The sequence below is a fragment of the Phocoena sinus genome, chromosome 5 (genome assembly GCF_008692025.1).
Source record: "Phocoena sinus isolate mPhoSin1 chromosome 5, mPhoSin1.pri, whole genome shotgun sequence".
Lineage (NCBI taxonomy): Eukaryota > Metazoa > Chordata > Mammalia > Artiodactyla > Phocoenidae > Phocoena > Phocoena sinus.
Window position 1 is genome coordinate 93,500,428 of NC_045767.1, and position 24,991 is coordinate 93,525,418.

General features: G+C 44.3%; 1 protein-coding gene across 4 annotated transcripts in view; it reads left to right on the forward strand.

Moving 5' to 3' along the window:
- The window catches only part of SHROOM3 (shroom family member 3), a 311,495-nt gene that overhangs the window by 92,331 nt on the left and 194,173 nt on the right, over window positions 1-24,991 (forward strand). For all 4 annotated transcript variants that reach the window (XM_032632338.1, XM_032632340.1, XM_032632339.1 and 1 more), the window contains one exon: window positions 23,424-23,578. In XM_032632338.1, the coding sequence (XP_032488229.1) occupies window positions 23,424-23,578 (155 nt within the window). The remainder of the gene's footprint in view (window positions 1-23,423; window positions 23,579-24,991) is intronic.

Below are 24,991 nucleotides of genomic sequence, written 5' to 3' on the forward strand. Positions count from 1 at the left end.
ATTTCCTACTGATTTTGTCCTTGGAAACACATTTGGCACAATTTCCCCTTTGCTGGGTGGGGCTCCTGGTCCAATTCTCTTGAGGTGAGTAGTGATATATAGAGATCGGATATCCACTTTTTACTTCAGAGATTCTCATTTTCAACATTGAAAAAAATGGCCTTGTCTGAAAAAGCCCCTGCTTTCAAGACAAACCGGAAGGCATTTAGTAGTAAACAAGAACTGTTTCTGCTGCCAGTAACGGGCCGGTTTTCTAAGGCACAGTTTAAGGAGTTGTTGGGTAAACGTTGGGTAAAGTCTGACTAAATACTTTTAGTGTGGGGTGTTGCAACTTTGTGTCCATGTCCCTTTTTCTGCTGGGGAATCGGCTTCATGGAGAGGCACGTCCAAGTTCTAGGCTCCTTGAACAAGGCCTAGGTCAGCTGCCGTGATGGGCAGCTCACAGCCACAGCTTGACTCTCCATCCTTCGTGGTCTTGTTAATAGGTACACACCTCTTGCTTCCTTCAATGCTTAACTGAGAGTAAATACCACTGAAATGGGAGGAGTTTTCTTAGGATTAAATCTTGTGTATAGTCCTGTTATCCTTAACATATTTAGCTGCTTTTCCTCTTTTTTCTGTTGACATTGAATCTAGTGTTCTAGGCAAGTAAGCAATAAACGCTCACAAGATGAAAAATATAACTTGGAGGAAGAAAACCCAGGGAAAGATTTTGTCTCCAGGTAGAGGGACAGAGCACATGAGATCTTTAACTTTCACACCCATACAAGCTTCTAGTCAACTGAACACAGAGCAGGGAGGACCAGACTAACAAGTAACACTCAGATGAGAAGCCCTGCTCACATTTCGCATCTGTGTCCTGTGGACGGGATGGTCACACGCGGGAGGCTAGATACTGACTAGCTGGTCTTTGGAGGGATATCCTCCTACCAGCTTCTCAGTGGACTCAGATGTATAAAAAGGAAAAATTGCCAGGGAGTGTACTTGCTTTCCCAGATGACCTGGGGTACATTAAATTAGCCTGAAGGAGTGATTTCCCCATCTTTTTAGTGTAGTGGAGGCTGTGCTGTTTGCTTGGCTTTGCTTCCACCTCCAATACCCTCCCACTCAGAGTGACCATACAGTGGAATCTTTCTGCAAGGTAGCCAATGAGATTTCCATTAAAACATTAGTAAGTGGTAACCCTAAAAGCACTGAACATTGAAAATATAATCTAATAGGATAACCCAATAAAGCGAGGGTTTGCCCAATGTCCCAACGCCAGCATCATAGACGGACTCAGCTGTATTCACTCTTAAGGACCTCCCACTCCATTGCACAAAAAGAACCCTGAAAGCCATGAGCAAGGCCATCAAAGAAATAATTCCTTTCCAGGAAGGTCAATGTTGATGGCCATTGGAACCAACCCCCACTCTCTGTCAACTTGCTCTTGAAGGCTTCCTTCTTTTACAGTAAGTAGCTGGAAAGTATAAACACTTCAACCTCCTGTTCCACTGGGAATAAAATAATTTCCTCAAATATGAGAGCCTGCTGCAGTTGATTTTTAATACACAGGAAGAATTAGAGCCAGGCTTTATCTCTCCTCATATAGCAGGTCTTGATGAGCTATCGTTTTGTTTTGTTTTGCTTATGGACAACTTATAATAATATACTTCACTATTCTGTGCTGACTGCAGGGGTATTATTCGGGTCAGAGAGGTGGCAAGTCTATCTATAAAAGGCAGAAGTATAGTTAACTTGAAATGGACACTTTAAAAACCTAAGGGAGGTTTAGTGATTTCCCAGAGAAACCCAAAGCAGATGTCACTGGAGTCAGAAACCCTTGTTCCCATGACTCTAAAGCCTGTTTTCAGGCTGCTCCCATTGGCTCCAAGAGGCTGGTTTCTCCAGTAGCTCAGCAGATAGGTGACTGTGGGCAAAAGACAGAGGCGAAGAGTCTCTGGGCATCACCTTAAAGAACACTGTTGTGGAAAAGCCAAGAGTGAGCTCACGACTGGGGCAGGATGTTTAAAAGTAACAACACCCTGCACAGGTTTTGTATTTAAAAAACAAAGTGATAAGCATATAAAACCACCACCTCTCTTCTTGACCCAATTGGCTGCTTGTATGGAAAAAATAATAACCAAATATACGCACTTAATTGTTTTAGAAGCAGTTTGCACACAATCTGGGAAGCTGTCAGTTAAGTGGCAGTTAAGCGAGTCTTACTTTAGCCAAGCTTTATTTTTGCAACTGCAGACCACACTCCTGGGTCCGGGTAGTTAGTGTCTTACAGCAGAGATGGGAATCTGGAGACTGCTTTTCTAATGCCTACTCTGCAACTATTTAGCTCTATGACCCTGGGGAAAATGAAGAAAATCTTGCATCATTATCTACCTGTAAAATTATTATTTATAAGGTTCAACCCAGGGAGCGAAATGCAGAGACCCGGGGATCCAGTAAAGGAGATTATGCATAGGAAGACCTGGCCCAGTGTGTGTTTTAAACCCAAGGCTGTGACTATAAAAACTGGGCTCCTAATCAGTACCCCGTACTAGAGTGTACCACCAAATTGTATGGGTGGCATTGTAAAATTCTCACAAACATCCCCAGAGGATGGATTATACTTGTCTTTATCTTAAGAGTGAATACAGCCGAGTCCGTCTAAGATAATCTTCTGGTGTGAGCGTAGAGCACAGAGTCCCAGGATTTCACAGCTGGGTGGTGCCTTAGAGGTTATTCCATCTCCTTCATTTGTCTTTGCTTGTCTACTCTGACCCATTGTGCATTGATTTTATAGATTAAACGCTCATGAACTAATCTATTGCTTGCATTTCCGAGCTATTGGGGGTAAGGCATGACCCTCATTGGAGCTCCCAAGTTCAAATATCTGTGCTTAACTGTGATCGCAGCACGTACCACATGGCAGAAGAATTGTCTTTTTAGTTGTCTCTTTCCCCTTGGCTGAGGACCCCTTGCCATATGGGGTGTCTCACTATCGGAGCCTCTGTCTCCCTGGGACCTAGCAAAACTTCTGACGCAAAGCAGACGCTCAGTAACTGTTTATTGTTGTCATTGTTGGTTGAAACGTAAAAAAAGATGTGGGCCAAGCCAAATGAATGTAGACTTACCTGGAGAGACAGTAAGTTGGTAGAAGACTGGTTTCCTCATGGAGCCTAGATAACGATGGGACACCCAAGGGCAACTTGTCACTGTTACCCGGCAGGGAACATCCCTGCCGGGACGGTCAGCATTGTTAGCCCATATTTTCTCATGATGGTCACAAGAGGAGTGCAATCTCTGATGGGTGCTCTGCCCATTGTCCTGGGTCTTCGTGCCCTAAAGCCAGTCCTGGCTGACCCCCGCAGGCTTCACTTCTCAGTCTTCCCAGTCAGCTGGCTTCTGGCAGGGTGTAGCCAATGGGAGATGGATACTTGGATTGGATGGTCGGAGGAAGGCAGAGTCAGGGTATTTCTCCTGTCTCTTGATCTGAGACAGTGTCTGTGACAGCGTTTTGTCTTTTCCATTAGATCCTGCCTGCCTTGGTTCCACTGGGCAGACCCCTGCCCCCTGGGACTGGGTGTGTAGGTGTAGTGGCTTCCCGCCGTGCCTGGGGAGCTCATCCGTTACCTACACAACCAATTCCCTGTGTTTCGTTCCCTCTGTTTTAAATACTTAGAGTGATTTCCGTTTTCCTAGATTGACTCTAACTGATACGTGAACCATTCTAGCTTCCCACAACTGGCAAGAAATCCATCCAGCAACACGTATTGAACACTTATTTTATGCCACAAACTGTGCTAGGCGCTCAGCACACAAAAATGAATAAGGTGTCGTTCCTGCCCTGGAGGAGCTTACAGTCTTATTGAGGAGACGAACATATAAGCTAAGAATCTATGAGGCAGTGAAACAGATTTACTAATGACATTTACGAAGTTCACAGTGGTACGTGAGCCTGGAGGGAGACATGACTAACTTGTAGGAAGGGAAAGTCAAGAGAGGAGGGTTTTAAAGAGAAAGTAGTTTCGTATAGTGTTAAGACATTATACAGGTTCCGGAAACTGCTAGATTCAAATCCTGCCTCTAACGATTTATTAACTATTGGACTGGAAACAAATGGGGTTTTTTTAAACCTCAATATGTCTCGATGTCCTTATTGGTTAAACGTGAGTAATAATAATAAATACGCCATAGTGCTATGTGAAGATTAAACGTCTTAATAGGTATAAAACATTTAGTCCAGTGCCTAACTCATGGCAAGTCCTGAAAAGTATTAGCTATCACCACGATTATTTTTGCTTGAACAGCGAGGGAAGTGTACGTGTTCAGCTTCCAGTACAGTACCTGGCACACTGTAGGTGCTAAACCGATATTGACTGACTCAACGAATGAATGGACTAAATAAATAACGGATGAACGAGCTTACTAAGCAAATGGTGAGGGATGGGAAGAAGGGCATTCCAGGCACTGGGCAAAAGCTTGGTGGCTTGGAACATCGCAAGTCTGATTGGTTTGAATATATGTGTCAGTCTTTTATGAATTTGATTCATGTGAGGTTTTCTCCCCTGAACTCACCTCTGGCTGCAATGACCAGATCAAGGTCCTGGCCTGCAAAGTTGAACCACTTCCTTCCCCTTTCCAAAGGTTCTTCTTTGCAGAGTCAATGAAAACATTCAAGGAAGGCAGTCCTGAACAGGATGTGGTGGTGAGAATAGGGCTGCCAGATTTAGGAAGCAAATATACTGGACATGGAGCTAAATTTGAATTTCAGATAAACAACAAATAATGTCTACACATTAAGACAGTTGTTTTGAAGTCTGGGCCATGCACACACAGTCCATGACCCATCAGCCTGTTTCTAAAAGGAAAAATTGGCCCTTAATATGACACATACTCCATTGTCCTTGTTTCAGTTTCCTCCCTGGGGACCATGGAAAAGATTTACTCTCTGGCCCAAGTTTTATATAACTCAAGAACCCTATAGCAAGTGGCCTAGGAGGTTTCCAGGTTCAGGTCAATATCCTCTCCCCACAAAAGACCATCCTGGTCCTGCCCGGCCTCAGTGATTTCTCTCTGGTCTGAACACACACACTGCATTGCCCGTTTCTAATTCATGTTTGTTTGTTTGTTTTTAATTTTATTTATTTATTTATTGGCTGTGTTGGGTCTTCATTGCTGCACGCGGGCTTTCTTTAGCTGTGGCTAGCGGGGGCCGCTCTTCGTTGAGATGAGTGGGTTTCTCATTGCGGTGGCTTCTCTTGTTGCAGAGCACAGGCTCTAGGTGCGCGGGCTTCAGTAGTTGCGGCACACGGGCTCGGTAGTTGTGGCTTGCGGGTTCTAGAGCGCAGGCTCAGTAGTTGTGGCACACGGGCTTAGTTTCTCCGCAGCATGTGGGATCTTCCCAGACCGGGGCTGGAACCCATATTCCCTGCATTGGCAGGCGGATTCTTAACCACTGTGCCACCAGGGAAGCCCTCTAATTCATGTTTGACACTTGGATATACTACCCACCTTGCAATGCTAGTTATCTTTCTTTTTATAGGCCTTTCATTTTCAACTAGATCACAGGGGAGTGAAAATCAAATGTTTTTGTATGTTCTGAGCCCAGGACAGAGCAGTTTCTCTCTCTCTCTCTCTCTCTTCTCTCTCTCTCTTCTCTTCTCTCTCTCTCTTCTCTTCTCTCTCTCTCTCTCTCTCTCTCTTTCTCTCTCTCCCTATATATATATATATATATATATATATATATATATATGGATCAGTATATGTAGAAAGAAATTAATATTTTCATTGGATGTTGCCAGCCATCAGAAGGCGTGTTGCCTAATGGATTTGGAGTTAAACTGAGTCTGAATCCCCCATATTTAATACTGGACTTTGGGGCAAATTATTTCACATTCCTCCTTTGTAAAATGGGTGCAATACTAACTGACCTCTCAAGATTGTTATTTGCATTAAATTGATTAACTTTAGATGAATTAGTACCTGGGAAACGTTTCCAGCTGGAAGTTATCGTTATATTGATGGCAATTTTTTTTTTTTTTTTTTGGCCGCACCTCGGGGCATGCAGGATCTCAGTTCCCCAAGCAGGGATTGCACCCGTGTCCCCTGCAGTGGAAGCACAGAGTCCTAACCACTGGACGGCCAGGGAAGTCCCTACTGATGGCAATTAATAAAACTCAGGGGACTACTCCGTAATATCCTGACCACCATTTAATTCTCAAACTTCAACTGTCGGAGATAACCAGAATGGAAAAGACATTTTAAATCGGCTACTTTATTGAGCTGATTTACTGTTTATAGAAAACTGGCCTACAATAGAAACCGGCCTCTCCATGATGGGTCATGGTCATTTAATGAATAACCCATCGCCATTAAATCAGGAGGGAGAGGTTGACCAGGAGGCACGGCACAAACAATTCCGTATAAGTCTCTTGGTTGTCGCTGCTCCCCTCACATTCACCTCCATCCTCACAGCACAGTTTTTGAGTGACTGAAGTTAGTTTGAGCAAGGATTCCAAACAGGGAAAAGCAAATACGTAAGTCAGAGGTCAGGGGAGAAGAACAGGCCAGGGCGAGGAAGAAATGCCGAGCTGAGAACTGAAAGATAATGAATGTGGGGATGGGTTATAGCAGCATAGTAACAGGGGGAGCCGGACACACCCCAAGCTTCCTTAGGCATCTGTGCGAGGCCCAGGCTTACAACTCATCCTTAAAGGTCTATGGAGCGTGGATTTCTAAATATTTGGGCCACCCAGCATGGACTTTTGGAAATGGCACTGTTGAGTAAAGCCATTAACAAATGACTTTCCTTCCATTTCTTTCACTGACAGGACCTTCTGTTTATGCCTCCTTAGCAACTGGAAGGAGTAAATTTGCTGACAAGCATCTGGGTGCAGTGGGCCACTCGATGGAATTTTTATCACACAGAAGTGATCCCAGATGATTACTTGAGAGATTGCCAGGAATCTCTGGAATCTAATTAACCTGCCGTGGAGCACACAGAAGGGGTTTCATTTTAGGGTAGAGTCAAGGTGAAGAATTTGTAAAAATAAGCCATATTGATTTTCTTACTATTGCAAATATTTGAATTTTGTAATGGGCATCCATTCCCAACTCGTTCTCAACTAAATGGGAAGCTGGATATCTGTGATGTCGTGGGCCAAGGATAGGTTTTGAGGTTCGATTTTTGATTGGATACCAAGCTCTACCATTTACTAGAGGTTTGTTAGGGTTATGACTTAATTCCCCTGTACCTTTGTTATCTCATCTGTAAAATGGGTATATAATCATCCTCATCCTGTAGGTTGAGGGTTAAGCCAACTAGTAAGCAACTAGACCCTGGTCTTTAGGAGAACCTCAAAGTTTAAATATCCTTTTTCTTTTCTCTTTTTTCTTTTATTCCAACCTGCCCCAGCAATTTTCTGATTTGGAAAATCAGAATCAGTGTAAGCTTTGCTAAACTTCTGAAAAATGCAGGAGACCTGAAGGAGGGGAGGGAGCAAACCGTGTGGCTGCCTGGTCTCTGCATCGAGACTTTGAATCAAGCCCAAAGACCATGTAGTAGATGTGTCCTTGGACAGTTCAGGGAATCTCAGCAAAACCAGGGTGGCTGAAGTAGAGTAACCCCAAGGGAGAGTGATAAAAGAAAGGTGGAGGAGATACAGAGGGGCAGGTTGTAGGATTGTGTAAGGCCTGGAAGGCCATTGAGAGGACTTGAGCTTTTACTCTAAGTGGGTTGGGAAGCCATTAGATGGTGCTACGCTGTAGAGTGACATGTTTGACTTAATTTAAAAATGATCACTCTGGCTGCTGTGCTGAAAATACATTATGGGACATATATTAAATCACTGCATTGTACACGTTAAACTTACGTATGTTGTATGTCAGTAATATCTCGATAAAGCTGGGAAAAATTAAAAAGAAAGGAAGAAAGAAAATACATTATGGAGTAGGGATGTGGAATGAGTAGACGGGGCACAAGGGCAGAAGCAGGAGCACCAGTTAGGATCCCAATAAATATCCAGGTGAGAGATGGTGGCAGGTCAGAGCAGGTCAGTAGCAGTGTAGGTGGTGAGAAGAGGTCAGATTGTGAGCATATTTTTGAGGTAGGAATTTAGGCTTTGCTGATAGATTCAGTGTCTAATGTGAAAGAGACTTCTTGAGGTGTTTGGTCTGAGAAATTGGAAGATAGTGATGCTATTTGCCATAAAGAGGTTCAGGGGGGACACCAGGAGTTTAATTTTAGCCTTTGTGAGATTTGAGATGCCAAATAAATATCCAACAGCGGGCAATTAAATATATGAGCCCGCAAAACAGAAATAGAGTCACGGATGTAGAGGACAAACGTGTGGATACCAAGAGGGGAAAGGGGTGGTGGTGGGATGAACTGGGAGATTGGGATTGACCTATATACACTATTGATACTATGTATAAAATAGATAACTAATGAGAACCTACTGTATAGCTCAGGGAACTCTACTCAGTGCTCTGTGGTGCCCTAAAGGGAAGGAAATCCAAAAAAAGAGGAGATATATGTATACAGAGAGCTGATTCACTTTGCTGTACAGCAGAAACTAACACAACATTGTAAAGCAACTATGCTCCAATAAAAATTAATTATTAAAAAAATATATGAGCCTGAAGTTCAGATGAGATGCAGGCTATAAAGAGAAAAGGGAATATAGCTGGAGGAAGATGTAGAATTGGAAGATTGCTTTTTTTTTTTAACATGGGAGAAATAATAGAATGTTTTTGAGTGATGAGAATAATCCAGTAGAGTGGGAAAATGTGTTAACGCCTGAGAGGGGACAATGGTTGGAATAGAACTTATGAGTAGGTGATAAAGGAGGTGATCTTAGGCACAAAAGGGACCATCGCTATAGCTGGTCCAGCCCTAGCAACAGAAAAGATGATAAAGTAAATAGAGAAGTCCATGTGGTGGTATGAGTTTGGGGCATTGTCTTCTGATTACGTCCCTTTTCTTGGCAAAATAGGAAGCAAAGTCAGTGTCAGGATGGTGGTGAAGGGTTGAAGCTGACAAAGCTATGAAATTGACCAGGGGAGCGGAAGAAAGTATGGCTTTGGGGATTGTCCAGTGAATGGATTTAGAATTGCCAGGTAGCATTAAGGGCTGACTTGAGGTTGAAGGTCGTGGGTTTAAACTGAGACCAGCTACTTTCAACTGTGCAGATAAAAGTGTGGCATAGATGGGGAGCTTGATTCAACCAAGTCTGGGGTTTTGCCAGGTGAGTATGAGGAAGAAAGAGAAGAGCAAAAAAGTTGATAGTTTATGAAAATAACTGATTATAATGATAGTCCACGGACATTAGGATGGATAAGGAAGGAAGTGAGCACTTCCTTGAAATGGGTGAGAAACAGTGAAAGAGCCATAGGAACAATGAATGGAATCAAAAAAACTGTTGGAGTCAGAGTATTAGAACAAATGAACTGAAAAGAGAGGAGAGGGAATGCAAATCGAAACCACACGAGATATCATTCCATACCCACCAGGATGTCTGTAATAACAGAGACAAACAATAAGTGTTGAGGAGGATGTAGAAAAATTGGAACCCTCATTCACAGCTGACGGGATTATAAAATAGTGCAGTGACTTTGGAAAACAGTCTGGCAGTTCCTCAAAATGTTAAACGTAGGTTACCATATGACCCAGCAATTCCACTCCTAGGCACAGACCCAAGAGAAATGAATGCATACATCACATAAAAAGTTTTACACAAATGTTTATTGCAGCATTATTCATAAGAGCCCTAAAGTGTCTATCCAAATGTCTATCAACTGGTGAATAGATAAATAAAACAGAGTATTATTTGGCAATAAAAAGGAATGAAGTTCTGATACTTCATTCTGCTACAATTTGGATAAACCCTGAAAACATGCTAAGTGAAAGGAGCTAGGCACAAAAGACCATGTATTGTATGATATGAAATATTCAAAATACACAAATAAATAGAGACACCAAGTAGATTGGTGGTGGCCTAGACTGGGATCAATGGGAGAATTGGGGAATTGGGGCTGGTGGTGGTGAAGGATAATAGGTTTGGTGTTTTTGAGGGGGAGGTGATTAAAATATTCTAAAGTTGATTGTGGTAATGGTTGTACAACTCTTTGAATACACTACATTGAATCGATCACTTTAAAAGACTGAATTTTACAGTATATGAATTACATATCAATAAAGCTGTTACAAAAATAAAAGATAGGAGGAGGTGGTCAGAGAGTGGGGTGCTTGAAGCTGGGATTATGGAGGGTTTGCATATAGGTAATGACACAGCTAGGGTCTGACCGTGGAAGCCAGTAGCCACGATGGCTTGGAGGAGGGAGTTAAGGAGGACAGAGGATCGTCTGAGGTTATGGGCATCGTGTGTTCTGGTAGGAGTAATGTTGGTGAGAGGCTCACAGTGAGCCAGGGCTAAAGATCTTCAGGGAAAGAGGAGGAGGGACCTGAGGGTTTGCAGATGATGGCAACAAGGAAGCATCATAGCAGGTGGGAATCTCGTGGCAGGCAGTTCAAATCTGGGGTTGGGGCTTCCCTGGTGGCGCAGTGGTTGAGAGTCCGCCTGCCGATGCAGGGGACACGGGTTCGTGCCCCGGTCCGGGAAGATCCCACATGCCGCGGAGCGGCTGGGCCCGTGAGCCGTGGCCGCTGAGCCTGCGCGTCCAGAGCCTGTGCTCCACAACGGGAGAGGCCACAGCAGTGAGAGGCCTGCGTACCGCAAAACACAAAACAAAACAAAACAGAAAACAAATCTGGGGTTGGCTGTGGTGGGGTTAGAAAGACTGTACTGGAATTTGGGTATTTGTGAAGGACAAAATATCCTTAAGTGTTAAGGGACAATTGTACTTTTCCTTCATTCATTTATTTATTCACGCAACACATATTTATACTTTTTCTGGACCTTTATCTATTCATTTGGCCATCTCTGTGGATGCAGCCAAGCACGGCAGAGCTTCCTCTTAGGAGGGCTGCAGTGTTCCAGCTGCTGTATGATGGGGTCCTTTCAAGGAGTTTCCCCAGAATCCGTCGCTCACTAGTCAAGTGGAGAGCTATAGTGATCAGTAGGTAACTTTCCTTGATCACCGATACCACGTTGGCCTTCTCTGTTGTTTAGTTACACGAACACAACGACAGCTTTATTTTTTTGAAAGGGTAGGGTGCTGCTTGTTTTATAGTTGGGTGGGCGAATGTGTGATGGGTTTTGGCTTTGGACAGATCTGGGTTTGGATTTTGGCTCTGCTATTTATAACTTTGTGACCTTGGGCAGCTTATTTCATCTTCTGGGTCTTAGTTTTGTTGTCAACAAAATACCTACCTCATAAGTGTTGGTGAGAATTAAACGATATTACACATGTCAAGCTCCTGACAGATGGTAGGTAGACCAAAGATGTTCTTTTCCTTCTTTTGCCTTTCTGCTGAGGTTGCTTCTTCTGTTTTGTTTCCAGCTTTTAGCAGTTCTAGTGTCCGGCTTCTAATCAGAAGCCGTCTTCTAGGGATGGTGGAAATTATCGAGCCAACTTCCTGATTGGTGTAGAGGCACTCTAATAATTTACCTTCTGTGTCTCAAAGTGTTCTACAAAACTTTTCTAATCCTAACCTTTAAAATAACCTGTGAGGTATGTGAAAGAGATATTAGTTTTCCTAATTTTCGGAAGAGAATATAAAGTACTAAGAGAAACTAACAATTACTGGGTATTTACTGAATGGCATTATTCTAAACACTTTACATGCATTAACTTAATCCTCACCACCATCCTATGAAGGGTATTATTAACCTTATCTCACAGACAGGGAGACAGGCACAGAGAGGTCAAATAACTTGTTGAAGGTCACATAGCTTCCAAGCTTGGGGGCAGGATTTGAACCCGAGCACTATGGTTCCAGAGCTTAATCACTATATGGCTCTGGTAGAAGATAAGTAAATAAATCATTGTTCAGAGCTCCTGAGTGAAGAAATCCTTTGGCTAGTTCCTTTTCAGGTATCAGTCTGGCCTCGGAGTGTCACGCAGCTTGAAAATGTTGGTAGTTCACAGCGGTGACTAATAGAATACTATTATTATCTTGTATAGGAGGTGAGCTTGTGTGAGTTTTGTTACCCGGTGTCCTTCTAGCTCAGTCACCCCTGAGAATTCTTTTGCAGAGACAAGATAATAGTAATAAGAATAGCCACCCTTGTCACCCTACCATTCTGCTTGTTGTAAGCTAACGCTTTCTTTCTTTTTTACTTTTTTTACTTTTTATTTATTTATTTATTTTTGCTAAAGCTTTCTTAATATCATAAATCTAAAAACCTAGAGGAATCGTTGGGAAACAAAGTTCATGAGGTGAAAATGAATGTCATACTGTTTTCTCTGGCTCAGGTGGACTTTTCCTTAGGAAGCAGAAGGATATCTGGCCTAAGACTGAACCATTAGGCAGGCACCCATGAAACTCATCCTAGAACAGTAGAACTAAGGCATCTTTACTAAGTGCTAGAGATCTGACAGCTAAGGCATTGTTTTTAGGAGTGGATGCTCAAAGCTTCAAAACATCTAGACATCTGTCATTTTTCTTCTTGCTGCCCCTGATTTTAGTTTTTGACCACTAGAATTTCTTCCAGACCCAAGAGTAGAAAAAACAGAGAAGATGAAACTAAAGCCTAATCATTTGAGTATGTCAGAAAGTTCGATATAAATTTGATAAAGGAAGAATTGGAAATTGTTGTCTAAAATGAGGTAAAGCATGTATGTTTCATATGTGTGTCCATGTATAGATGTTTGTCGGCTTGTGATTCGCGTTCCTATTTTATTGATAACAAGAAGTGAACTTCCTCTGAATACTTATGAAATACATGAAACACACATGTGATTTGTAGATTTTATTTATTTTCTGAAGATCCTAGCTTTCCATTGAAGTGGCTAATGAAAAGAAGTTCTCCTTTCATTTTTGAAAAGTGGTTTATATATATATTCTCTGTATATGTGCATTTTAATAGATGTTCTATACATATATGTATATTATACATAATGTGGTATATTTCCATGAATAAATACAGCAGAATCAGTCTAATGAATGGAAACACTATAACTTGAATGTAAGCAAATGGGGCAATTGAAAGGATCTTTCTTAGGAACATGGAAGAACCATGCTAACTAAGATGCCTGAAATTATTTGAGGAATGGAATAAAATATAAATAAATGCCTGTAGATTTAAAGAAAGTACTTGCCCAAGTCTTTGATCTGAATGGAGCAGAAAGAGGGGATTGAGGCCTAGCTGGGGTCCAGTTAGCCTTGGCCTCTTGTTCTCTCTACAGGCCTGGCCCCTCCCCTTTTTGAAGCTCAGTGGAGTTCACTGGGATGTGGCACAGAATGACTGAAGGGGCTCAGGGACTCCACTGAGAGGGAAGACAATAGGAGCATACTTTCTGAGAAGGCAGGGGTTTGCACGGTGGGCACACACAAGCACATAGACACCCCCCCGACCCCGGAATGGTAGAGTTTTGCTCATGTTACAGCCTAGGGGTCCCCAGAGCTCCTCCACGTACTCAGGGGACTCTGAGAAACTGGTGTGGGGCTAGAACAACCTCACATGTCTCTTTCTAAGACATGAGAGCTGACTTAGAGAGCTCAGACACCAGGAGCTCAAGGGCTCAACTTGGAGTGCAGTGGTCCCTCATCTGTCAATCGTGTTTGCTGGGCTTCCCCCTACTTCAGTGTCCCAACGGGGGTGGGCAAAGGAAGGATGGGGGAAAGGCAGGGGTCCAGGCCTCTATGGTGATGTTCATTGTACTGCAGGCAATAGGGGTGGAGGACTGAGTGTGTATAACCTCTTTACCTACTTCCCCCTGTAAATGATTGATGATGACTTACTGATCGCTTACTCCGTGTCAGGTATTGTGCTAAGCTTTTCATTCATTATCATAATTTACATTCATTCTCTCAGTAATCTCCAGGGGTAGGTGCTATGATCATCACCTTCCCTATTTTTCTGGAAAGTAAACTGAGGTTCAGAGGAAAGGAATAACTTTGCCTACCATCACACAGCTAGTTAGTGGTTATGATAGGTGGAATAATGCCCCCAACCCAAAGTTGTCTACATCTTAAACCAAGGAATATATTTCATGGCAAAGGGAATTAAGATTGCAAGTGGAATTAAGGTTACTAATTCAGCTGACCTTGAGATTGGGGAGATTCTCCTAGGTTATCTGGGTGGGCCCAACGTAATCACAAGGGTCCTCATAAAGGAAAGAGGGAGGCAGGAGAGCCAGTGTCAGAGCGAGGTAGCATGGGACTGGCCATCTCTGGCTTTGGAAGATAGAGGAAAGAGGCCACGAGCCACCAGGCATCCTTTAAAAGCTAGAAGAGGCAAGAGAATGGATTCGTCCCTCGAGCCCCCGAAAGAACACAGCTATGATAACACCTTGGTGTTAGCCCAGTGAGACGCGATTTAGACTTCTGACCTCCACAACTGCAAGATAATGATTTGTTGAGTGGCTGAGGTGAAGCTTGACTTTTATCCTACCTTTGAGATCAGATCCTTCTGCCCGGTGAGCAGTAAATCAAGAATTGTGGGCATGTCTAGGTTTTCAGGGGCTGCAGCTCATTTGGATGGGCCATAAGGTGTCACTGAGTAACTTCCTGCCCTGGGACCACTCTCTGAAATAAAAGCTTCCCTCCAAAGGAAAGACTATCTCCTGTTTCACTTATAAATCAAGTTAACTCCTGTTGTTTGACTTTAAGTAAATCCTGTTTCCCCCCCAAGCAAATTTCTTCCCCTTGGTCACATTCTTGTGGTGGAAACAGTCAGAAAAGTATTAAACTTATTAAATAAACCCACAAAACCCCGTAATTCAGGAAACACTTTTATGGAGCCCTTGCTATGTGTAAGGAAACTTCAATGTTTCAGTTCATGTAATCCTCACACTAACTCTGTGTGGTTAGTCTTCTCGTTCGCATATTGAGGCTAAAAAGATGGATGCTCAGACATGATGCATATTTCGCCCAAGAACACTCAGTATTGGAAGTGAGATGCTTACCCACGTGGTCTGGCTCTCGAGCCCCCAGTTTTTACACACCACACTGCTTTCACTTCTGTTCTTGGGCTTTCCATCCAGGTTATGAGCCTCAGAAAAGAAATAATATACCTCCTGGGACTTGCCTGGTGGTGCAGTGGTTAAGAATCCACCTGCCAATGCAGGGGACACGGGTTCGAGCCCTGGTCCGGGAAGATCCCACATGCCGCGCAGCAACTAAGCCCATGCACCACAACTACTGAGCCTGTGCTCTAGGGCCCGCGAGCCGCAACTACTGAAGCCTGCATGCCTAGAGCCCGTGCTCCGCAACAAGAGAAGCCACTGCAATGAGAAGCCCGTGCACCACAACGAAGAGGAGCTCCCGCTCTCCGCAACTAGAGAAAGCCCACAAGCATCAATGAAGACCCAACACAGCCAAAAATAAATAAATAAATTTATTTAAAAAAAAGAAATAATATACCTCCTATTTAGAAAATAACAAAAAAAAGTGACTATATAATTTTAAATAGTAACTGTCGCATATGTGTTCCAGTTTAAAATAAAACTGTGGAATTTTCCTCGCTGGTCATCTTAAGTGGGAATAGATGACCAACAGGTCATGTTATGGATGAGAGACTCATCCAGGACCCTACAGATAAAAAGGGCCAGAGTCTGGATTTGGGCACAGGATTCCTGACTCTTAACCCAGTGTTCTTTCTTCCACTACAATACACATCATTTTATGACCTGAAAAAGGAGTCTTCAACAGTATAAACCTAACGATTTGGGGTTAGACGAGCAGCAGGTGATGAGGAAGGGAGGCATAACACCTGTATCCTCATGTCACTCGGTGCAACTCGTAGGGATGTCTCTCTGTTTTGTTTAAAGTCCAGCAATTAGTTCTGGGGTCCAAGAAATGCTTGTTCATTTCATAGGACCCCAGAGCCAGATATAGTTCCTTGGAGGAAATTTTATTAATTTCACTTTATTTCATTGTCCCTACTTTATGTACAGCTTAAAACCAAGCACGCCCACCAGGTTGTAACGACAATTCCAAGTGAATAAAAAGCAACAGCTCTCCAACAGCTTTGTTGGAAAGGTTTTTAATAGATTTCTTTGTTGTTGTTTTCAGGCCACACCGCGCAGCATGCGGGATCTTAGTTCCCCAGCCAGGGATTGAACCCATGCCCCCCGCATTGGGAGCATGGAGTCTTAACCACTGGACTGCCAGGGAAGCCCCATAGATTTCTTTATCTACTTATTTTTTTAATTTTTTCTGTATTTTCTTATTCCTTTAATATAATTTTGCAGTTATGGAGAGTGTATCTCTCCTTAAATCGCCAATCGCACAAAACAGCAAACAAATTGTATGTATCGTTGGATTGACTGTGAATTATTGAATTACCCTTTCCTCCCCATACTCCTCCCTTGGGATCATCCAGGAATGAAAGTAGCCAGGAAAGGAAAAGCAATCGCTCAAGAATTCAGAGGTTAGAATGCAGGTGAAATTCAACTATGGTAGATGTCTACAGGATGAGTTTGATTTTAATTAAAACTCCAGATAGAATTATAAATGGAAACCATTCCGAACGAAGAGAAGAGGTTGTAATTCTGGAGGGGTGGCCAGGAAAGGCCTCCTCCAGAAGCTGAGTTTGTGTAAAGACCTGGAGAAGGCGAGGGAGAAGGGCGAGTGACTACCTGAGGGAAAAGCATCCCAGGCTGAGGAAACAGCAGCTACAAGAGCCTGCTTGAGGCGGGAGTGCGCCGGACAAACTCCACAGGCCACCAGGAGACCGAGGGCCGGTGTGGAGTAGGCAAGGAGGAGAGCAGAAGGAAGTGGAAAGGTGAGGGGCCAAATCCAGCAGGATCTGCGGTGCACAGGGAGAACTTTGGCTTCTGTTCTGAGTGTGGAGATGAGGGTCACGAGGAACAGCGTGACCTGATCTAATCGAAGTTGCAACACGGTCGCTAGGTTGCTGCCCATGACGTGCTCCTGACTGCGGTGACGCTGCCGCTGATGCTGTGGTGATAAGATGGAGGACAGGGCTGGGGGGCAGAGAGTCGAGGCATTTGGTTTTGGAGGGCACGAGCCTGGAGAAGCAGAACACAGGACCCGTCCCCATGGCAGCTTTGTGCTTCCACATTTAGATTGGGCTACCAGGGTTCAGAGAGAAGGGAGGAGATGGGCCTGACTCCCCCTTCACATGCCTCATCCAGCTGCTGACGCGGACAGACGACTCTCCCCTTTACCTAATGTTTGCCTATACCTATATTCTGAATACATTTCTCTCATGGCATGTATCATCCAGTATTGTATTTCCTTAAAGTCGGCTTCCCCAGATTTGCCCAACACATGTTTATCAGTCACTAATTATGTGTAGGCGCTATGGTAGGTGGTAAATGTCCCGCAATGTGAAAGACCATAAAGGATTCAAAAACCACCCCCTCCCATGGTCGTAAGAGCAAAATCAATTTAATCCTACATGTGTGGATGCACTTACGATTTGAGAGGGGACGAAGTGTGCTAGTTTCCAGCTGTATAACCGCCTTCTCCCTAGTTTGTTAGCTTAGGGATTTCCCACCCAGGTGTACAGGGTGTATTATCTGAAGTCATTTAACCTGTGGACAATCACATTCTTGGAATGAGTAAATTCCCTGCAGGTGAAATTGGACAAACAACGCCAGTGACCTCTTTAGCTGCTCGAGTATTGGTCCAAAGGTTTAAAATAATAAGCTTCATTTTTCACTGAGTCTTGTTGGTGGACAGTATCAGCAGAGGTTGAGGTTAGAGGTATAATCCTCTTTGATGACTCGTTCGAGAGAATTATTGTTAAACCTTTTGTAAATATGAATTGTTTAAAAAAGTTCTAATAATGATTTTTAGATAAACAGTGTGCATAATCGACATAAACTTAAGATTTAAGCAGGGCTTCCCTCGTGGTGCAGTGGTTAAGAATCCACCTGCCAACGCAGGGGACACGGGTTCGAGTCCTGGTCCGGGAAGATCCCACGTGCCACAGAGCAACTAAGCCCGTGTGCCACAACTACTGAGCCTGCACTCTAGAGCCCGCGAGCCACAACTACTGAGCCCGTGTGCCACAGCTACTGAAGCCTGCATGCCTAGAGCTTACGCTCCGCAACAAGAGTAGCCACCACAATGAGAAGCCCACGCGTTGCAATGAAGAGTAGCCCCTGCACGCTGCAACTAGAGAAAGCCTGCGTGCAGCAACGAAGACCCAGTGCGGCCAAAATAATAATAATAATAATAAAGAAATTCATGAATCTTGATTGGTTCATAGATTTAAAAAAACAAAAGAGGGCTTCCCTGGTGGTGCAGTGGTTGAGAGTCCGCCTGCCGATGCAGGGGACACGGGTTCGTGCCCCGGTCGGGGAAGATCCCATATGCCACGGAGCGGCTGGGCCCGTGAGCCATGGCCGCTGAGCCTGCGCGTCCGGAGCCTGTGCTCCGCAACGGGAGAGGCCGCAACAGTGAGAGGCCCACGTACCGCAAAAAAAAAAAACAAAAAACAAAAAACAAAAGATTTATGCATTTAGTTAGCCACAATAGATTGAAATCAATTATGTTACCACTGCATCAGCAGATGCATCTCAATATCTCAATTTCTCATTTGTGATAATAAATGGAGACAACAATATAGGTTATGGTGATTCACAGCCCTGTTTTAGCCAATAGCTTCAACTTTCTTGGCAACCAGGTGTACTATCTGAGTTACCACCAGGTAGAACACCCACTGACACGGATGCTGCCAACTAGGAAGGCAGCAGAAGGGCCAGCGGCAGAGGAGGAGGGGGGTAACATGGGGGTCCCAGGCAATCCACAGACTAATACGGCAGCTCTTAATGTGGTTAGCTGAAAGGAGTTAGATGAGGGGTCTACACTTTGTGCCCAACTGGCTCAATTCCAGGCTCACTTGGGCCTATTGGGTAGAACCCCTGGGTAAATCCTAGCACCAAGCAGACCTCCTAGGGCTCCTATGATTCACTAGAAATCGCCTGGCCTCCCAGGGACAGTTGTGTTTATGGATGAATTGAAACACCCAAAGAACAGGAAGAACCCAGCCTTGTTTGGATCACTGTACGTTCTCTGAACTGCCTCCGTGAATGTGCAAGTATTTTAATACAAAGGTATGAAATATACTAAGAACATACTAGAATGTAAACTCGAAGAAAGGAGAACATAAAGTTTGTTCCCTTCCTTGACATTTCACCAGTCCTAGAACAGCACCTGACATATGGTAGATGCTCAAAAGACATTTGGGATGAAAGAGTTTCTGACCTCTAGGAGTTGAAAACCTAGAAGAGGGGATAGGACATGGTCAGAAATACCCATGACAAAGGTAGTGCTATGGCTTGTCTCCAGGCAGGTAGAAATTGTTTAGAAGAGAAAGAGAGAGATTCAATCTGGGTTGATAAGGAGAAGTTTCATGATGGAGGAGGGGTCTTTGGAGGAAAAAGGAGGAAGAGGAAAAAAGAAACTGAAAATATAGGGTAAGGGCTTAGTGTTAGAGGAAAGGTCTAAAAGTCATCTCTGGTAGGAATTAAAACCCGAAGCCAGCATGAACCATCAGAGAGAGTTTGGAGAGATCTGAGAATCAATTCGTAGCGCAGGTGCCCAGCTGATGGTTGGTAAATAAATACCATACCAAAAAATCATCCCAGCTCCCACTTTTTTCAGTTTTAGTTATAAATAATTGTTTTTATTTTTCGGCCGCGCTGCGTGGCTCGCGGAATCTTAGTTCCCCGACCAGGGATCAAACCCAGCGCCCCGTAAGTGAAAGCGCCGAGTCCTAAGCACTGGACTGCCAGGGAATTTCCTGACTTGTTGAAAGTAAGCACTTCAAGCCTCAAAATTCTGTACAAAGTGAAGAGATCATGAGAAACTCTGTAAATTCAAAGCGTTATGGAAATAGTTTATCAGAACAGTGAACAACGACACTCTTTATGCCTTTCTTCCTCGTAACATTTGCTTTCGCATTAAATCAGTCATGAGAAGAGCATGATATAAACTACACAAATGAGCTTTTCTTGACTTCCTTTTTTTTTTTTTTTTTTTTTTTTTTTTGCGGTACGCGGGCCTCTCGCTGTTTTGGCCTCTCCCGTTGCGGAGCACAGGCTCCGGACGCACAGGCTCAGCGGCCATGGCTCACGGGCCCAGCCGCTCCGCGACATGTGGGATCTTCCCGGACTGGGGCACGAACCCGTGTCCCCTGCATCGGCAGGCGGACTCTCAACCACTGCGCCACCAGGGAAGCCCTTGACTTCCTTTTTTCATGTAAGAAATTGGTCATTTCTTAGGTCGCATTTCGTTCTCATCTTACTGAAAACGTTGGCAAACAATACAGAGGGGATTCAATTCTACACACTGGAATTTAAACGGGACTGTTGTATCTGTGGTGTTTGTCATTGCCCCCTCAGCTTTTAGCTCCATACCTGACACACAGTAGATGCTCAGTGAATCTTTGTTGCATGAGTGAACCAATACGAGGAGGTCCTGTGCACAAAGCTCTGGGGAGGCATTCTGGGGTAAGTAGAGATGGAGTCTAGGTTCCTATCTTCAGAGCTCACAGCCAAGCTGGGGCTGGGGTGGGACTATGGACAGGGAATGGGCACTATGTGCTGGGCACTGTTTAAGCCCTTTACTTGCATGAACTCACTTGATGCTCACGAAAGTCTCTGTGGTAAGTACTATCCTCATACAGAAGAGGAAACTGAGGCACAGTAAGAGTAAATAACCTGGCTAAAGTCACACAGCTAGGAAGCGACAGAGCCAGATAGTCTGGTTCCAGAGCCCCAGTCCTTAAGCCTGAGGGTACACTGCAGCTTTTAGAGTTGTCCATGGGTGCTGTGGGTAGCGGGGAGCAATCCAGGTGGAGGGAAATCTGAGTTGCTGGTGTAGGGCCTTGAGGTTAGAGTGGGCCCGGTGTGTTTGGGGGAAAGGTGAATTTACAGAAGGTCGGCAGGGATAGTAGAATGAATAGAAAAGCAGGGGGAAGTGACCAACGACAAAGAATAGCTAAATGAATCCTACCGAGATGTTAGAGTAGAATCTGATATAAATGGAAGTATCTTCATGATACATGATTTTTGATAACCGTAGATACCACTTTTGAAATCCTACCGTAAGCCAGGAACCGTGTTTGCCAGTTCATGTGGCTCATCTCATTAATCCTCTCTGCAGCGCTGTGAGGCAGTGCTGTTATTATCCTTGCTTCATAAGGGAGACGTCTGAAGCCTGGAGAGAATAAGTGACTTCCTCCTTTAGGCTATTTGTCTGACTCCTCAAACTCTTAACCACCTCAGTTTAATGCCTCTCTGTTAAATGCCAAAAGATAGTTGAGGACGTGTGTATAGTGTGGTGTTTCTATAAAAAGAAAAATATATATATACAGGTCTTCTTTGACTTACAATGGGGTTACGTCCAAATAAATTCATTGTAAGTTGACAATATCGTTAAGTCGAAAATGCATTTAATACATCGAACTTACTGAACTTAGCTTAGCCCACCTTAAACATGCTCAGAACACTTACATTAGCCTATGGTTGGTCAAATCATCTAAAACGAAGTCTGTTTAATAATAGTGTTGAATATTTCATGTAATTTATCGACTCCTATACTGCAAGTGAAAACAGGATGGCTGTAAGGTTACAGAATGGTTATCAGTGTATCAGTCATCCGCCTTGGTGACCACGTGGCTGACTGGGAGCTGCGGCTGCTGCCTTGCCCAGCATCATGACTACACGTCGCTAGTCCAGGAGAAGTTCAAAATTCAAAGTACAGTTTCTACTGAATGAGTATCACTTGCACATCACTGTAAAGTAGAAAAATCGTAAACTGAACCATAGTAAGTCAGGGACCATCTGTATATGAAATTCATAAACTACACTGTAAACAAGGCGTTACCTTTAGAGAGTAACATGGAGGGCGTTACCTTTAGAGAGTAACATGGAGGGAGCCAGGGTAAGATTCACTTTTTCCCTTTCCCTTTACACACTTTCTGAATTATTTTCATCCTTTATAATAAACTAATGAATATATAGTGATTTAATAATAAATTAGTGAACATTATCTTAAAAGTAAAGTATTACTTTTAGCTAAAATAAAAGCTGGTGAGGACCAAATTCACAAAATTATTATAGGAATTTGGTTTATTTTATATATATTGAGACCTATTAAAAGGTTTTTGAACATGGGGGCAATTCTGGGAAGTAATTACTGAAAAAAGAAAAAATATGGGTCAGGTTGGTTTACTTGTTTTTTGTTTTTGTTTTATTTTTTCCCTTTTTATTCCCTTTCATCATTATTGACACGCCACAGGATCAAGCATTGTTTTGCTCTGTTGGTTTCCAAAGCACTTCACCAACTTCTAACGTAACACAGCAGTTACTTGACAATTATGTTTAGTGCTTGCTTCCTGCCTCTGCCTTAAGTACCAGAAGAGCAAGGGTTTCTGTCTGTTTTGTCCACTGTTACAGCCTTAGCTCCTGGAACAATTTCTGGCATACATCAAGTGTTGAATCACTTTGTTGAATGAATTCCACTTTTCAATAGACTTTGTTTTTCATAGCAGTTTTAGGTTCACAGCAAAACTGAGCAGAAAGTAGAGAGCGTCTCCATATACCCCCTGCCCCTCACTGCCTCGCATAGCCTCTCCCATTACCAACATCCCCAACACAGTGGTGTATTTGTTACAACTGATGAACCTACAATGACACATCACTATCACCCAAAGTCGATAGCTTACGTTAGGGCTTACACTTGGTGTTGTATGTTCTATGGTGTGATGTCATGTATCCAACCTTATAGTATCACACAGAAGAGTGTCACTGTCCTAAACGTCCTATGTGCTCTGCCAATTCTTCCCACCTATCTAACCACTCATCTTTCTATTGTTGCCATAATTTTGCCTTTTCCAGAATGTCATAGAGTTGGAATCGTTCCATATATAGCCTTTTGGGACTGGCTTCTTTCACTTAATAACGTGCATTTAAAGTTCTTCCACGCCTTTGCATGGACTGTTAGTTCATTTCTTTTTTGGTGCTGAATAATATTCCATTGTCCGGAGGTACCACAGTTTATTTACCCCATGAGTTAGCATTTTAGACAATAAAAAATAAATGAGGTAAGAAGAACGCAACTTCTAAGGGAATATAACAGTTGCTTTGAGGGACTTTGGATGGAGGTCATGAGTGGTTATGGATGGAAACCGAGTTCTTTCATCCCTTCAGCCTAGGTTTCCGAGCGCCCTCTGTGGGCAGGCTGGGGGGTGGAAGGTGTGGAGACAGGAGGCCATCCATCCCTGCCTTCTTGAAGTTGGCCATGGGAGTAGGGCGTGGCTGCAGCCGGTGGAGCGGGCTCTGCGGGAGTCCAGGCTAGGGCCCCGGGCCACTCACCTGTGGATCCTCATCTTTCCCAGCAGATCGAAGAAGGGGGCAAAGCGGACCTGGTGAGCTCCAAACTGCGGGCCGGGGACGAGGTGGTGCGCATCAACGCGGTGGTGCTGAGCAGCTCACGGAGGGAGGCCGTTTCCCTGGTGAAAGGATCCTACAAGACCCTGCGGCTGCTGGTGCGCAGGTAGGCTGGGCGTGCGCCAGGTCCCTCCTCCGCCTCCCCCCCCCCCCCCCCCCCCCCCGCCCCCACGCCTCGCCCTAAAGAGCTTGTTCTTTAAACCTCGCCACGTGGATCCTTATGGCGCACCCCGCCCCTAGCCCGCGCGCAATTTTCCTTGCCCATCTTGCAGCTTGTGAAGACATTTCAGACGCTACGGTCTTGTGAAACCCTGGCTTTCCCAGCAGGGGCTGGCTTGGCAGGGTTCACTGTACTTTATACATTTCCGGGCTTGATGAGACGTGACCCTGATCCCCGATGTGGTCAGACTCTATGAGGTGTCGTTTCCCTGTGGGACAGGAGAAAGCCGTGGGCTTGGTGCCTTACGAGCATTCCATTAGCCTCACCCACCCGGGGGTCTGCAGGGTAGGTCATCAAAACAAGTGACTTCCCGCTTTTGTTTGGTTTGTTTTGTTTTTCTGGTCGTGATAGTGGTGGTTCCTCTGCTGGAAAAGGTTTGGCTTGTGATTGGTTATGATGCTTTAGAGTAAGAAGCTTCTTAGTTCCAGGAAAACAACTCGTGGTGAAGGAATTACAAATGGAAAAGGAAAGGAAGTTAAAAATGTTTTCAATCATTATTACAAGCCAAGCATTGCTGGAGATGTTTTATATTAACATAGGTAAATATGATCATTGAACCTGCGCAAGAACCTGGTGAGATAGCTAGCATTGTCCTCACTTTGTACGCAAGAGGTTAAGTAAGTTACTGAAGTTGGCAGGGCTGGTGAGTGGAAGAGCGACGAAGGAGTCTAGATGCTTCTGGTTCAGCTTCACCAGGCCACCTGAGTGTTATTACTTTGACCTACTAGGTCCTGGGCTTACATATGTTTGGATATTTCTTCATTAATCAGGTTTTGGCTGCATCACATGACAAATAAATGTTATAATACTCGAGAATGTTGAAGTTGGTGGAACTTCAGGAGTCATTAACTAAACCAGGCCGTTTTTTTGTTTTGTTTTGTTTTTTGGGTTTTTTTTGCGGTACGCGGGCTTCTCACTGTTGTGGCCTCTCCCGTTGCAGAGCACAGGCTCCGGACACGCAGGCTCAGAGGCCATGGCTCTCGGGCCCAGCCGCTCCGCGGCACGTGGGATCTTGCCGGACCGGGGCACGAACCTGTGTCCCCTGCATCGGCCGGCGGACTCTCAACCACTGCGCCACCAGGGAAGCCCCATGCCATTTTTAAGATGTGAACAGTAAGCTGGTCTTCTCATCATGTCTCATATAGTCTCTTAGGGGGCCACTTGTGCCTGCATTCATTCCCTCCTCAGGGGTGTGAGCCCTTGCTCAGGGGAACAGCAGCTCCTCCCAACCGCAAAAACACAGCCGTGGGTGTGGTCCCACCACGTCCCCAGGCTCTAGTGACTCTCCGCAGTGTGCTG